The sequence below is a fragment of the Platichthys flesus genome, chromosome 5 (genome assembly GCF_949316205.1).
Source record: "Platichthys flesus chromosome 5, fPlaFle2.1, whole genome shotgun sequence".
NCBI lineage: Eukaryota > Metazoa > Chordata > Actinopteri > Pleuronectiformes > Pleuronectidae > Platichthys > Platichthys flesus.
This window is the reverse complement of record NC_084949.1, coordinates 16,368,908-16,383,454: the sequence shown is the minus strand read 5'-3', so window position 1 is coordinate 16,383,454 and position 14,547 is coordinate 16,368,908. Positions and strand designations below refer to the sequence as shown.

Here is a 14,547-nt window from a genome sequence, read left to right as displayed (position 1 = left end):
TGTGTGTGTGCCAGTGGAAAAGGGTAGAGGTGAAGGAGGGGCAACAAAAAAGGGGCAACCAATAAAAGGGTTACACTGTGGTCATGCAAGCACACACACACACGCACAGGAGAAAGAGCAAATTGAAAAACTGAAATAATCCTGGACAGAAGCAAACATTTGCATACACACACACATCAATCCTTCAAATCCTCAGCCTTTGGGGTAATTAAATAATGGTGCTTTAAAGTTTTAATTTAGATTTGGCCTTTTCCTTCTTCCTCCAACTGTGCACACACACACGCACACACACGCACACACGCACACGCACGCACACACACACACACACACACACACACACACACACACACTCTCTTAATAAAGCGAGATAGCCCTCCATGGGCAGGGTACATTAGAGAGAGTGAATGATTGAAGAGCAGAATCTCTGTCTCTGTAGGCTTTATAAAACAATACAATTATTAGTCTTTAATTAGAGCGGCCCCTATGTGGGACAGGGGACAGACAAAGAACATTAACGGATTAGACGTGGAGCTCCTAATATGGCTCTTCTATCGCCTGATTCGAATACAGTTCATAACTGCATCTGGCTTTTCCTTTTTACCTGGCAAATTTGGTAGCTGGCAGCAGTTTTGTGAGAGAATGGAAACATACAAAAATATTACCCATTTAGCAACGCAACTAGTTAGTATGATTATGCTAATTAGTCATTTTAAGATTAGGTCTTTAAATCATCAATTGTCAATAACATTTCTCTAAAATAATGGGAGGCCCTGATGGGCTCACTGTTTTATGTTGTCTGACCATGAACCAAACTATCCCCAGTTAGAGTCTAGCCCTTCTCAGACCTGGTGTTAACATTCATTTCAGATGATCTGATCACAAGTGGACAGCATGTGGACACCCATGGCTCATCGAGGACACATTTGAGAACTGACCACTCAGGCTCTGAACACACCCGGTAGCAACATGTGGTTGTGTGATCTGATCACAAGTGGACAGCTTTGACCTGACATTAGAATGTGTCCCCAAATGCGTCTCGAGAGCAGATCTCACCTGCCCGCTCTACACAAACAACAAATGTGTGTGTGTGTGCATGTGAGATAACTTGTGTGTCTGTGTGAGACAGTTTGTGTGTCTATGTGAGAGAGAGTGAGTGAGTGAGTGAGGTTAAGGATGAGTCTGAATGAATCTGGTGCAGATGCGCTGTGAAGAAAGTGTTAAGGAGAGTATCAATCGTTATGTGAATATCGGTGTTGATATTGACAAATATGTTGTGAATGTGTGTGAAAGTATGAGGAAGCCTGATAATTGAAGGTTAATGTACGAAGCTTAGACCAAAAAAGTACCAGTCATTTGCTCGACGAAGATATTGAAATGAAGCAGATCCGAAATACTGAAGTCACACAATCGGGTTGAACTTGTAAATTGGTTGCAATGTGGTATTCAGCCTTATTTCCAGTTCTCACTTAAGATTAGTAATGACAGTGTGTGTCTGTCTGTGTATGCGAAGAATAGATGGGCCTGATTAAATCCACACTGTCGATGCTCAATATGAATTGAGAAAATTCAAGCTTTGGGCACTGACCCTCCTTTACTCCTTCCTTTGACTCTCAAGGTAAACACTTAAGACCCCACATCTCTCTGAATGCCATCTGAAAGGGGGAGTGGATAAAAGTTTGATCTCTCCAGGAAGGTTCTGGGGGGAGAGGAGGAAGCGCAGATGAGGAGGAGGTTGAAAAGGAGAGAGGAGGAAGGGAGGAGGAGGAGGGCCGGACAGATGGCAGAGGTTATGCCTGGCTGACGGGACGAAGCTGTTTGGGGTGCGTGAGGATATACCACACTCAGCCATCACTTCTCCACATGCACGGTTCATCCTTATGCCCCCCCCCCCCCGTTCATTCCTTCCATTTCCCAATGAATGTCTGACCGACTTTTCCTTCAATATCAAATCCAGTGCTTGGCTCAGTCGATTCCATCGTGACAGGAGATGGTATTCAGTGATGAACAAAATAATTAGGCCTTCCTGCATCTGATTGGCAGGTGAAAGAAAGGTAAACTAGAGATGGAGTCGAACAAACACATGCTGTCAGAGTCTCCAAAATATCATCCAGGGAGGAAGGGAAGAATGGCGGGGGGGAGAGATAGGGGTCTTATTTACTGTCGTTTAATTTGCTCCCCTCTGCACTGTCCATCCCTTGGTTTTTCTGACAGGTAATAAAAAGCAGGAGCTCCCTGACAAGCCCATTTGAATTTGGATTGAATAATATAACTGTAGGGTTTCCCACAGAACGCTCTGTCCAAGCGTGCAGTGCTGCAGACACTGGCAGCCCCTCTGCCTGCCAGGGTGTGGGGTTCTTGAGAGTGTGTGTGTGTGTGTGTGTGTGTGTGTGTGTGTGTGTGTGTGTGTGTGTGTTTGTGTGTGTTGTTCATCTCTGCATGCCCGCACGTACACAAACACAGAGGTGCTTACGTCATGGTAGCTAATAAACAACAAAAATAATGCATTCCTGCAACTAGCCACCACGCCACTCCCATAAGCCAAGCTCTGGATCTTTGCCCGACCTCTGCTTCTCGCTCTCCTCAATGCCCTCTCTCTCTCTCTCTATAGTCTCACCTTGCCTTCTCCACCGCCTGAGATCCCTCCATCCCACCTCTTCTCGACTTACCTCATCCAATACTCATGCCTCCTCTCCCACCCTCCCTCTTGTTCTCGGTAGCTGCTGAAATCCCATTCCCCGTGGGGCAGGCTAAATTGAATTTGTGTGTTTATATGAACAACAGGGCCGTTGCTTTAATATACCTTAGAGTTTATGCCTAATGCCTCCCTGCTAATACCGCTGGAGCTCGCCGCCCTCACACAACACACGCCGCTTTTAAGGAAGTCATAAAAGAAAGAGAGGAGAATGGAGAGATGCTCTGGGAGTGTGTTTGTAAGCGAGGAGGAGAAAGAGAGGAAGAGGTGAACAGCCTGTTAATATCTGAACAAGTTATCCATCTGTTTTATCATAACTCTTTGACAGCATCCTACAGTGTCCCCACACACATCACTCCAGTGTGAAGCATGAATGAAAAGAAAGGAGAGAGAGACAGAAAGGGAGGAAGATTTTTTTAGATTAGTGAGTAATGCTGAATAAATATCCGGAGATTTGGTTGAGGGAGTCGGTCATGCTCGTCGACTTGCAAACATCCGCCATTTTCTCTAACCCCCCCCCCCTTCTTTCTTCCTTTTCTTTCTCCCCACTGTCCCCCTCTCTCTTCTGGCCCGGTGTCGTCAGCCTACAAAAGGGCCACAGTACAAAGGGAAGAAACAGGCTTGAGACACTCAACCCGATTACTATTGATCAGTCTGCAGTCAGAGGACAGACATGCGCTCACCTGCACATGCACACGGTCAAACAAGCGCACACCAAACACACACTAATCTGTGTAGGTAAGGTCAAAGACAGGTTTTTTTTTCAGAGCAGATGTTTTTAGCAGTGACCATGTAAGAATCTTAAACAAGAGTCCAAATTGGTGGCTCATTTTCAAATGTTTGGTGTAAAAACCATAGTAACACAAAAGGAGTGTCGATAAATCTATTGCAACTTTATGCATTTAGCTTTATTTGGTCTGAGTAGCAAAACAAGAGCTTGGGACAAAGAAGTAAAATATAAAAGCAAAACCAGAGAATGAGAAAAAGCAGACTCACACCTCAAGCTGGTGGTAGAGTGTCGCTTAAGAACAGATATGTTGTAGACTGTGAGAATATCACACAGTGTTAAAACAATGAAATGAAACAATTGAATGCTGGTGCAGTTTGGATATTTGAACATTCAACACAGATTTCTTTCCTCATGTTCCCAAAACATATACGTTTCAGTTCCTTGAATTTCTTTACTTGTACAATATGTAGAAGTTACCATTATAAAAAAACAGTTTAGAACAAATTCATCATTAAACCATACACCTATGAAGGGTTGAAACTGATAGATTTATATTTTTTTTAAACACCCATCTTTCTTTAGCTTTAAGTACATTTAAATCGGCAAAGAGGTGGGAAAACTAAACAAAGTACTTGTATTTCTTATTAACTGTAGCTGCCATTTAATATGTTTTAATTCATTAGCCACGGAAATTCAGAAACCCACCTTGATCAAGAGTTAATAGGATTATCTCAAATAAAAAAAAGGAAATTCTAATTTGTTTTTAAATTGATTTTTTTCTGGGAAGACTGAATGAATAAAGTAACATATATATATATATATATTTCAGAAATAAATTGCAGATTAGATGATGAAAAAAAAGAAGATTATCATTAATAATCGCTGTGAAGTTTCAATACTTGAAGGAGAGACCTGGAGCTGCAGGAAACCCTGAGGACATTCCAGCTAATCCACATAAAGAAAACACTTATTCAGTATGTGAAGACTGCACAAAATACCTTCTATTTGAAAATGTCTGACCAGTCCCTTTAAGAGTTTGCAAAGCCCTGCTTGTAGCTTCATGCATACACTCATAAACACACAAGAGTGGTCTCACATTAAGGGTGTGATGAACTCTGCATGTTGTCTGGAAGCCTGCGCTGAAATATCATTGACTAAACTCCCCAACGAGTCGGTAACTATCTCCTTCACTCTGATTTTATCCTCAATAATTAATTTTCTCTCCCAACGCCGACTTCAGCTTTATCGCTCGCTCGCTGCCAGAATCTCAGCATTCCATTTAACCATAATCCCTCAGATAAAGGGGCAGCCTAGGTGTGCTAATGCACAGGCATGTGTGTGCGCGCAGGGAGACGCGCACCAGCAAAAGACAAACTTCAATCGCACACCCGATGTTATTAAAAAACAGGCACACAGATGTGTTAGGTGAACGAGTCGGACCAGTTCTGGGTTATTTATCCGACACAGGAAATTTACCCCATCGATAGAAATCACCATTTATCACATTCACACATCAAGCCTCTCTGCTGGACGTCTAAATAGGGAGAATGAGGACACAGCGCTCACCGTCATCTGTGTGACATCTCCAACTAATCTCAGAAACAAGCTGCATAAGCAGAGGTAACCCTACAGCATCAATCTCGAGCCACAGGGCCGGGCATAGCAACTGCCACATCAACCGGGTTTGCTCATGTTGCATGGAAAGATGGTTGGGAGTGGGAGTTGGAGCATGGATGGAGGGAGGGAGGGAGGGTTGAGGCTGCAGGGTATGGGGAAGAAAGGTGCGGGTAGAGTTACCCTCAGTATATGCTGAATTAAAATAAGTTCATTCAATAACACGCAACACATGTATTCTTTTCTGAAATATTCAACACAGGCCAAAAAGGAAAGGTTACCACGCAAGCAAAATCAGACAAGCGGTCAAATACTTTTATATTTGGTGGATAGTAAATATAAGGAAAGAATAGTAGGCAACCGACTGAAAATCCTTGTTAATCAGATTCCTCAAACAAGTGGTGTGATAACTGCTACATATCTTTTTACATATAGGACCTTTGTCCAGATGTGGGACTTGTCTGAAAAGAAACAGTTGCCGACTTAACTGTTTTGATTTGGCAATTATCGCTTGTGTATTCAGCACATTCCACCAAACCAAACACATAAATCCTGGTATTTAAGGGACTATTAACTGGAAATCTCTCTGATCCTAATGGGACTCCTAATTACTGCTTTACTGAAGGTAGGTGTAATGGAAAGGTCAACCAGTTAAGCTTTACACTTGTCGTAAACCGGGGGAGTATAGGCATTGAATAACAGCGGTGAAACGATACATGACAATTTGTCAGAATCCGAATTCAATCAAGAGAACAAACGGAAAATAAATCAATGAAGAAGGGAGAGAAAAGATGGCGCGAAATAGAAAGAAAAAGACATGAGGATGAGGGGAGGGCGAGACTGACTAAAATGGTGGTGAGTGCCAGCTCGGCCAGACCAAGCCCAGCTGGTCTCTGTCTGAACAGCACCTTAATTAAGAGACATGGGGAGAAGCCTTGGAATGGCCACGCACACACTGCCAGGAGCCTCTGGAGAGGAAGCTGCTAAACAGGCATACTTGTGTGTCTGTGTGCTACACTGCCAAAAACACACACACAAACACACACACATCGTCCTCTTGGGGCCTTGTGAAAAACACTGCCTCGCTATTATTAGGCAACCCTTTTGCATACTGGAGTGGGTGTTCTAACCCTAAACATGTGTCTTTTGTGTGTTTCTTCTTCTCCCTCTTATCCTGTTGACTGTTAAACTGAACTTCAGATTCCAAAACAGCTCTCACCCCTGCTGGTGCCACTGCCCACAGAGAGAGAGAGAGAGAGAGGAGCCGAACAAGGGGGGAGAAGATCGAGGCCAATGGGGAAGGGGTGATTTTGTGGATCCATTACTGCCTTTGCTGCATCCCCCACGCAACCTCCCATCCCCTCTTGCCCCACTTCCTCCTGTTCCTCATCCCAAATACGTATTAATATTAATACATATCCCTCCAACCCCTTCCCCTCTACTCCTCTGTTGCCCAAAAATAGGGGAAAAAAATATCACCACCCTAGGCTACCAGTTAATAAAGCCCTCTCAACGACCCCTCCCTGCCCAAAAGCCAAGGAAAGACAATAAGCGAAAAGTTCTCCGGCCAAATAAAAGGGCAGAAATTAATACAGTCCCACGGGACATCCCTCTGTCTCTCTGTCACCCCCCACAATAATTTGATTTCCTATTAAGTGATTGCTTAATTATAATGATTATTATTGGTAATTGTAATTGACATTTTTTCCCTCCACTGGTCTCCTCTTCGTCCCTTCCCTCCTGTCCTCTAAGGTCTGATGGTGGGGAAAATGCACAAGAAAGAGAAAATGGGGAGATGGGGAGTTGAGGATAAAGAAAAAATACGATACTGTAATATTTAAATACTGTTATAGTCTCATATGTGCTGTCCACCATGCAGCAAATGCAGTCTGGGATTAAGGTGTTGAGCTTTAGAAGTTTTATTTAATCATACATGAGTGGGTGTGTGTGTGTGTGTGTGTGTGTGTGTACGTCTAGCCGTCTTATCCTGTAGCTTCAGGGCACAATGTCTGCTGCAGGTCTCCTTACAAAAGAGATTCTTGCTCTCAATGGGATACCCTGGTTAAATAAAGGTTAAAGCAGAAGAGTGGGGATCCCTAATCTACCCCCCCCCCCCCTCCCCTCCACAAACGCACACATAAAACTACAGTAGGGACCCTCTGGTCTCCAGTTTATAACCTCTTTTCTCCGGGCTACAGTTACTGTGAACATGAGGTTGTGAGCTTTCACTAAAGAAATTTATAAAAAATACCCAACGAGCCTGCCACCTTTGTCAGAACATTTGATATTTTAAAATCTAACAAAATAGCTGCACATAAAAACCATAACATGTTGAAGACCATTTCATTTAACGTCACATTCTTTCTCTATTCGGAACTAAAGACGGTGAAACTGTGTTCCAGTGGGCCCAGGCACGGCTATTGGGTTCACCTCAGGCGTGGTGAGGCAGACACCATCTCACACACACACACACACACACAAACTTGTCTTCGGATATACACACACCTTCACACCCCAACACACACAACATCAAACCTCACACCACACATTCACTTTCACTCAACAATGTTTTTTCATTTCCACAACAGAAAATATTAGACAAGTCCACAGTCAATGATAAATATCTACGATAACATTTATAAGATAAAACATATATCTTTATATATAATATAAATCATTATTAGAATGTTAAACCAACTTAAAATCAGAACCTAAATGCTGTCCACCGACAGATTGATGCCAGTTTTAAAGCAACTAAAGCCGAGATACGTGATGGTGTGTGTGTGTGTGTGGGTGTATTTGGGTGTGTGTTAACTTAACCAAACTGCTTTCTACTGGATTATATTTAAATGCTGTCCCTCACTTACTGTAAAGAGCAAACAGTGAACTATAATACAAATGAGCACCTGCAGCAGCGACCACAGATGTCTGTGGGTGTTCCAAGAAAAAAAAAGAAAAAAAAGAGAAATTTTCATAGATTATTTTGACAATAATTACTTTCACACAGGATGTCTCATCCCTTCCAGATGCACAGAAATAAATAGTCTGCATTTCAACGCACAAGAGACATGAGCACTCTCTGCAAAAGAGCAATGGCTAAATATGGAAAATGTCTGCAACAGCTAAGGATGGTAAATCTACCATTTGAAAGTGAGGAGGAAAATGGTTGAGATAAATAAATCATACATTCAACCTTATTAAATGTAATTTTTGGAATTATGTAAAATAAACGTTTTTAACGTCTATCGCATTGTTCATTGTCACAATTGACCAGAACCATGAAGAAAAACCTTACACCAATCCAATGAGCACAAATTCATTTTAGAACCGATCCATAACATCATCCCCACTACTCAAAATTTAACTTTCAAGTTTCCCAAGAAACTAATTTAAATGTTGCCGACATGTTGCCAATTTCAAAGGGATTAACAGCAGTTTCATTTCACTCAAAGAACTTGGCGTGGAAACCAGATCGGCGGTCTTTTTTTCGCCACGAGCGAGGTCGACTGTAGAGAGATCCGCTACACACATCCACAGCAGACAGACGGTGCTGGATGTGCAAACAGAGATCCCGTCGTGTTCGAGCCGTTCTGAGATCTTAGCCTGGAGACAAACCGGGCCTGACTGACAGCAACACCGTGGCCGCTCCTTTTCAAGGCCTGTCTCTTCCACTTTGGCTTACCCGCTCTCGTCTCTTTCTCTCCCTCTGTGTGGTGCTGAACCCCGCTGTCCGTCCTTCCGCACAGATTTCTTTGGAAACAAACTCGAGTGTTACTTCAAATTCCTTCGGGTTGGAGCAAAAATGTCTACTTCCTCCTTCATGAGGAAAACACAGGGAAATGCTATGGGAGGTTAAAAGACGGATGAAACAAATAGCTGCAACTGAATTGACGGTGAATCTGTTCAGCGATGACATGAACTAAAAAGAGCAACAACAGTGAAATGAGAACATGACACTTCCCTCATACTATTAGTGAAGGTTGAGTTCACGCTACTCATCACGTACTAATGACCACGTCAAAAAAAAAAGGAAAGGCAAATGACCAAATGTCAACTTCAGCCAAATATAATCATCACTAATATCAAAATGACATCTTTTCAACAGGCACATTTTTTTAGACATTGAGACACAAAGACACTGAAAAGACACAACATAACCGAGGCTGCAGCCCACTAACAAACTGCGGTTTCATTTTCCAGATTACGGCTGAATTTATACGATTTATTTTGCAAGCGCCAATATTAGGCGTACTGAGTAGCCTCATCTATTTTGCATGACCGCTGTAAAAACTGGATAATACAAGTCAAACTATGGCACAGCGATTACATGGCGAGCGTGTGTGTGTGCGTGTGTGTGTATTTGTGTGCGTGTCTGTTCAAACACACTGTGTGGTAGTGTGGGTGTGGCGTTACACCTCGTGTGGCACTGGGCAGCCAAGATAAGAGCTGATCCTATCCATGCCTCCCTTCTGCAGCGCCTACCCGCCCACCCACACACCCACAACGCACACACACAGACACACACACAGGCCTAGCGTGGCAACCAACATGCCACTGTTATCTCATTTTATTATCCCGATGCCCTGGACATAAACACACACTTTCACTCATAATCAGAGCACAAACACAAACTAAATCCAAATTTCACCTGTTCTGACCTGTACAGTGGCATTTAACTAACAATGACACACACCTGAAAATATACAAAGGCCAACTGAGTTCTGAAGAGAACACACATGAAGCTCCAGAGAGAAAACACTCGTACCACAGCTTCTTTAGAAGAGAAGAGCAGAGAAGAGAGGAGAAGAGCAGAGCTTACCTTCCTCGTCTGAGAGAGAGCTAGCTAACCTTTTGGTACAAACACACTCTTCTTCTCGAAGGACTTTTAGTGAAACACACACAGACACACAGACACACACACTCTTACACACTCTGATGTGATCGGCCACCCTGATAGTGAGCCAGAGCTGACTCTAAGCCTCGAGCAAAGTTTGGTGAGCACTGACCAAGACCGAGTGGACAAAAAAGAAGGGGAAAAAAAGAAAAAGTGTGACCACTGAGTGAAGTTTAACCACTTACGATTCAAGTTTAGCTTCAGCGAACCCCGCCTACACCCCGTATTCATTCACAGGCATGTACACACACACCTCTCCGGGTGGGAGAGGCACTGAGCTGGATTTTGGGAAGCCCTGCTTTTTCCTCTCTTGTTCCATGTCGCTGCTGCTGCATGGCTGCCGGACAGGAAGGCGGCCCTCGCTCATCCCCCTTTTCTCTACTATCTTTTCTCTTCTCCTTATCCAGTGTCTCTACAGATCTAACCCACCAGCAGCTGCCCCTTTACAGCCAGGTGACAAGATAGCCACTCGGGCTGTGACATGTGTGTGTCTCCAGGCATTTGATAAAAAAACATATTGTGAGGGAGCGAGAAAAGATTGGATTGTAAAAGTATGTGAACAAGTGACACCATGTAGGGGAGAGAAGGAGAGACCGAGAAAGAGGATGAAGGGATTCAATTTCTGCGGGGGAGAGGGGGAGACTAAGTGTAGTGAATGTGATTTGATGGGGATGCTGAGATGGGGTTTTGGCGTACAAATACTATTAGTCACTCCTGCGCGAACTTGTTACGCACAGAGACACACACACAAACAAACACTAAAGGTTCAAACACAAAAGGGAGGCAGGAGTAAACACACACCATGGCCTATAAGGAACAGAAAACTATCTTTAGATCCATCCATCAGGCCTATAGGCTGTGGATGTAACGGTTACTGTCAAATTCAACTAAACAAATATCAGTGACATCACATTGGACATTTCACCTGTTTCTTTTCAAAATAAAAGGATCGGAAGAAAATAGTCCTGATTATAATTCAGACCATATTCATATCCAATCTATTTCAAACCATATATACCCTTCACCAGCAGAGAGTAGAAATTATCAAGACTGTGTCCCAGTTCGCTAACCTCATAATTATATAGTATAAGGTGTTAAGTTATTTTGTTGTCATCGCTGCCAATGAGGTTGTGTTTTCAGGCATGTTGTTTTGTTTGGTGGTAGATTTTCCTTGACTTTTTTGTAGCAATCCTTTCCTATGAGAAAGTACATTTATTTTATCTCCAAAAAACATTTGAATACTTAAATTTTACTAAATCTTTTCTAACAGCCATCACCCCAGCATCTGCTGCTTCATTTCACTGATGAAATGTCTCCAGAAAAGGCTCCATCAAAAGTCTAGTATTTATTTTTGTATAAAGTACATATTGTTTTGAGTATAGTAAAATGACAGGGATGTCAAAACCTACTGCTCTTTTGGTTTACTTAATAAATGTGTACTCATTTTGGTGAATTTGTCAGAAGTGATATTTGTCTCTTTTTTTAACCATAAAAAGACTAAAACCAGTAATTGTTTAAACTGCCAACAACATTTAATATCTTCCCTATCTCTCACCATAAAGAGAAAATCATATAAAACAGGTCCCAAATACATCCTTTCTTTTCCAATGAAGGGTTCACACTTTTGGGCACTGTGTGTTGAACAGATGTTCTTAAACCAGGGTAAGGGGGGGTAAATAGTGCACGTCCATTTTTACTGCAGCAAGAAGGACTGAAAATAAACAACAATATGTTTAATTTCAGCATGTGAAACAATTAAAACATATCAATGATCCACACTGAGGCAGGGAGGCATAGAGGTATAATATATTCCAGACCTCAGACAATTCTTCCAAGAATCAATTAACATTTGGTTTTGGGATTTCTATGAGGTTTATAACAGTAAGAAAAAAATATTGTTTCCCCTTTTTTCACCTAAAACCTTCTTAGAACCAGTGTGTAGTAGAATTGGAGCACAGCTCAAGACTGTCGAGGCTCGTCCCTAAAATTTCCTTGCTTTCATTTCCTTTTTTTTTTTTAGGAAAGAAAAAAACCTCCCCCATCCCTCCCACTTTAAGACCCCTTCCACACCACACCCATGGCCCCCCATGTGCAGACATGAGGTCAAGCTCCAAAGATCACAGAGAGAAGCCAGACGAAAGAGAGGGAGAAAGAGACACAGAGACCTAAAATCCTCCTTTCCTCCAAAAAACCAGGCCAAAAACCTCAAGCCTTCCCACCAACTCCAGACCCCCTCCTTTAGCCCAGTTGTGTGTCAAGGAGGCAGTGGGCACTCTTGCAGAAACATCAGCCCAGGGAAATTCAAATGAGGCAGAAACAGCGAGCGAGAGACAGAGAGAGGGAGACGGGGAGAGAGAGCACAATAGTGAGAAAATAGGATAAAAGAATGAGATGGGTGAGCTTTAGGTAGGAGGGAGGGGGAGGAGGAGGGGGGGGGGAGCTGGAGAGAAGCTGGAGAGGTTTGCTGAGGCTGCAGGTTAAGATAATGTGTAGATCTGAAGAGATTTGCCGGGAACATTTTTATTCATTTTTTGATTACTCCCATCTCTGCCAACCTCCCCTCCCTCTCCTCCTGCGTTGTTGTCTCTCCGTTTGTTTGTTTATGGCATTAGCGTCACGACTGTTGGTATGTGTGTGTATGTACACATGCATGCTGATTAGAAGTGGAATATTTTATAAACACAAGTATTCGAACTAGCACAAGCCTGCGCGCACATAGCAATACATAATGCACGCAAACACACTTAAAGATGGACCGGACTGGGAAGAGAGCGACTGGGCAGACAGTGCCAGGAATGTTAAGAGCTTACAAATTGTGTAAACATGCAGACGCAGATGCTGCGTATGTACATGCAAACATGCACGCACGCAGATTGCTCCCAGCGTATCTCAGCCCCGAGACCATATTTATCAATGAGCTGCACGTAGGATAAGTGTTCCGATTGAGCTGGACCACGCAGAATTACCCCCCCCCGCTTCTTTTTTCCTGGTCGCACACATGTACTCAAATGCACAGAGACATCTCGCACAGCTTTGTACAGTGCACGCACGTACCCAAAGACACACCTGTGCTGCTGTTAGACCCTCCCTCCAGGTTGAGTGAGATGGACAGGTCTTCCACATCCTTCCCTCGGCCCAGGATCATCCAGTTCTCCAGACATTCTGAATCCGATGTTTCTGAAGAGTCAGACGCCGACTTGGACTCCGACTCTTCTGAATCCGAATCTGAGCTGCTGGAGTCAACGCTCACTGGCACATTGAGACTCGTCTCCCTTTTCTGGCTCCCCTAGATCACCAAACAACAACCATATTGTGGATGTCCATACAAAACTTTCAGTTGCATCATTATGCATCCATTGTTAATTAAAACAAAACAATATAACAGTCCATTCAGTCACTGTTTCACATGCAGCCAGCAGCAAGTCATTCACTAGCATTGCCACACTTTATTTCTGAAGCTCAACCCCAATGAGTCAGCTGGCTGAACTGGCCACTGGAGAGTAGCTTGACAAAGTAGCAGTAATCACAGTTAATTCAGAGTACAGGGAACATAAACCTGTCTAAGTGGTTAATGTTTGGTCAAGAACATAAATTAACAAACACAACATTGTTTAACTAGGCCTGCTGAGCATAGAGGACAACTGAAGGTCTAATTTTCTTTTTTTCTTAGCAACCGCAGAAAAATCAAGGATTCACTAATTGTCCTGCTTAAGGACAGGTTCAAGTCTGTCTTAAAACAATAGTTGCAGGGCCATAGATACATTGATTGCTGTAACCATTCCCCTGGACATTAAAAGAACCCTTGCTGGGCAATGTGCAATTTGAACAGTGGAAGACAGAACATAAAGTAAAAACTATAATCTGAATTTTATCTAGATATAGTTAGGTTACAGCAGTGACGAATGAATCAGCAGCCTGTGAGAATGAGGCCTTAACATTAACACTATGTGGTTTATATGATGTAGGATCTAAAGGACAGTCATATAGAGGAGCAGGTCTTCACTAGAATTATATAAAGACCATTAGCCTGATTGATACTCTTTCTTACTAGTTCTTTTTTACTGTGCAGAACATGATAAATTCAAAAGAGGATTAGAAGTTATTCATAATCTTAAGAAACAAAACATTGTTTCAAGAACATCAGTGATTTTTTTTTGAAAACTCATTAAAAAGGGTCAAATATCTCCCTGGGAACAACTTTACAATTTGAATCGTTCATAAAAATGAATCATGTCACTTAAATTAAAAACGAAGTAAATAGAGAGTATCTCCTCTTAATCCTCTCTCTCAAGGCTGTTGTGTAGTCACTGCTACAGTCTGTCTAGTTATTGTTGGTAGAGGGAGGGTGGGCTGGTATGGGAGTTGGAGGAGGGGCTACTGTCTCAGCCAATAAGTCAACAAGAACTTTCCAAACTTTGGGACACATGACTGATTTGGTTCTCCATTTTGTGAACAGCTTTAGTTCAAGCTTCTTCATAACTTGCCTTCAGCCCATTGAGCAAATTGTGGCTGAACCATTGAGGAGTGTGAGAATTTTCTGTGAGCTTTTCTGCATATGTACAGTTGAACGTATGTTTGAATAATTTACTCTTATAGTTGTGGACAAATCATTTTATA

General features: G+C 42.6%; 1 protein-coding gene across 2 annotated transcripts in view; it reads right to left on the bottom strand.

Annotated features, from left to right (window-relative positions):
• The window catches only part of zcchc7 (zinc finger, CCHC domain containing 7), a 46,804-nt gene that overhangs the window by 27,518 nt on the left and 4,739 nt on the right, over positions 1-14,547 (bottom strand). Inside the window, exon 3 of one of the 2 annotated variants that reach the window (XM_062388636.1) lies at positions 12,985-13,216. In XM_062388636.1, the coding sequence (XP_062244620.1) occupies positions 12,985-13,216 (232 nt within the window). The remainder of the gene's footprint in view (positions 1-12,984; positions 13,217-14,547) is intronic. The other variant, XM_062388637.1, reaches the window with a different exon arrangement.